General features: G+C 39.3%; 1 protein-coding gene across 1 annotated transcript; it reads right to left on the bottom strand.

Moving 5' to 3' along the window:
• Nucleotides 1-936, bottom strand: LOC309561705 (olfactory receptor 1G1-like; the record flags this gene model as incomplete). Its single annotated transcript, XM_082265691.1, has 1 exon — nt 1-936. One exon carries the CDS (start codon nt 934-936, stop codon nt 1-3), a length of 936 nt encoding a protein of 311 aa, XP_082121817.1.
• Between the last annotated feature and the right edge of the window lie 266 nt (nt 937-1,202).

The following is a 1,202-nucleotide window of genomic DNA, read 5'->3' as shown; positions in this document are numbered from 1 at the left end:
TTACCCCTTTATCAACTTTATGTAATATATAGACCTCGTAAGTGCCTCCATAAGATCTTTATTTCTCAGGCTGTAGATCAGAGGATTAAGCAATGGGCTAATGAGGGCAGACATGACTGTAGACAGTTTGTTTGAACCGTACATATCGCTGGAAGTGGGAACCAAGTGAATAAAAATTAAGGAGCCATAATAGATGAAGACCACAGTGAGGTGTGAGGTGCAGGTGGAGAAGGCTTTCATCTTTCCATTTTTGCTACAGATTCTGAGAATGGCACTGAAAATACGGACATAGGGAAGAAATGTCAATAGAAAGGCTCCTAACCCAAAACTACCACCTACTAAGAATATGACCATTAAGTTTATGAAGGGGTCAGTACATGTAATTTGAAACAAGTGTGGAAGGTCGCAAAAAAAGTTGTGGATGGAAGTTGGGCCACAGAAGGACAACCTGAGCAAACAAAGAGTATGAATCAAAGAGACAGAACACGCTGCAAACCAAACCAGAGAGGCCATACCAGCACAGACCCTCCAAGACATAATTAGTTTGTAATGTAGGGGGTGGCAGATGGCAATGTATCGGTCATAGGACATAGCCGAGAGTAAGAAGAGCTCTGAGCAAATAAAAAAGACATAGAAGAAGACTTGGGCTATACAGGCAGGAAGGGAAATTGATCGGCTTTTGGTGACCAAATCAAAGAGCATCCTTGGTGCAGTTACCGTCGAATAAGACATGTCCAGAAAAGCCAAGTTGGCAAGAAAAAAATACATTGGGTTGTGCAGATGGTAGTCAGTGAGGACCAATAAAAAAATAAGGAGGTTTATGACAAGAGTCATCAGATAGATCAGAATGAAGAGGACAAAAAGTCCATTCATGGTTGGTGGATGGTCTGATAGACCCACAAGAGTAAGAACAGTAACTTTTGTAAGATTCCTCATATTATTTATTCCTTTTTTTAGTGTAATGTTATCAATCTGAGCAACTGTTAAAAGGAAAACATGTCCACGTATCGTGCTCAGATTTCCATGTAGATGTGTAATCCAGATAATGACTTATATAGATATAAAATGTTGGCACTCCCACAGGACAGTCTACTGTGCTCTAACAATACAAATCTTTACCTCTTGTTAAATGTCTCCTAAGATTTAATTCAAAACACGTTTCTCCCTTGAGATTTTCTTTATATAAATAGGCTTACAGTTAA

This window comes from Pelophylax lessonae (genome assembly GCF_965119305.1).
Source record: "Pelophylax lessonae genome assembly, chromosome: 8".
NCBI classification, from domain to species: domain Eukaryota; kingdom Metazoa; phylum Chordata; class Amphibia; order Anura; family Ranidae; genus Pelophylax; species Pelophylax lessonae.
This window is presented reverse-complemented; position numbering and strand designations above follow the sequence as displayed.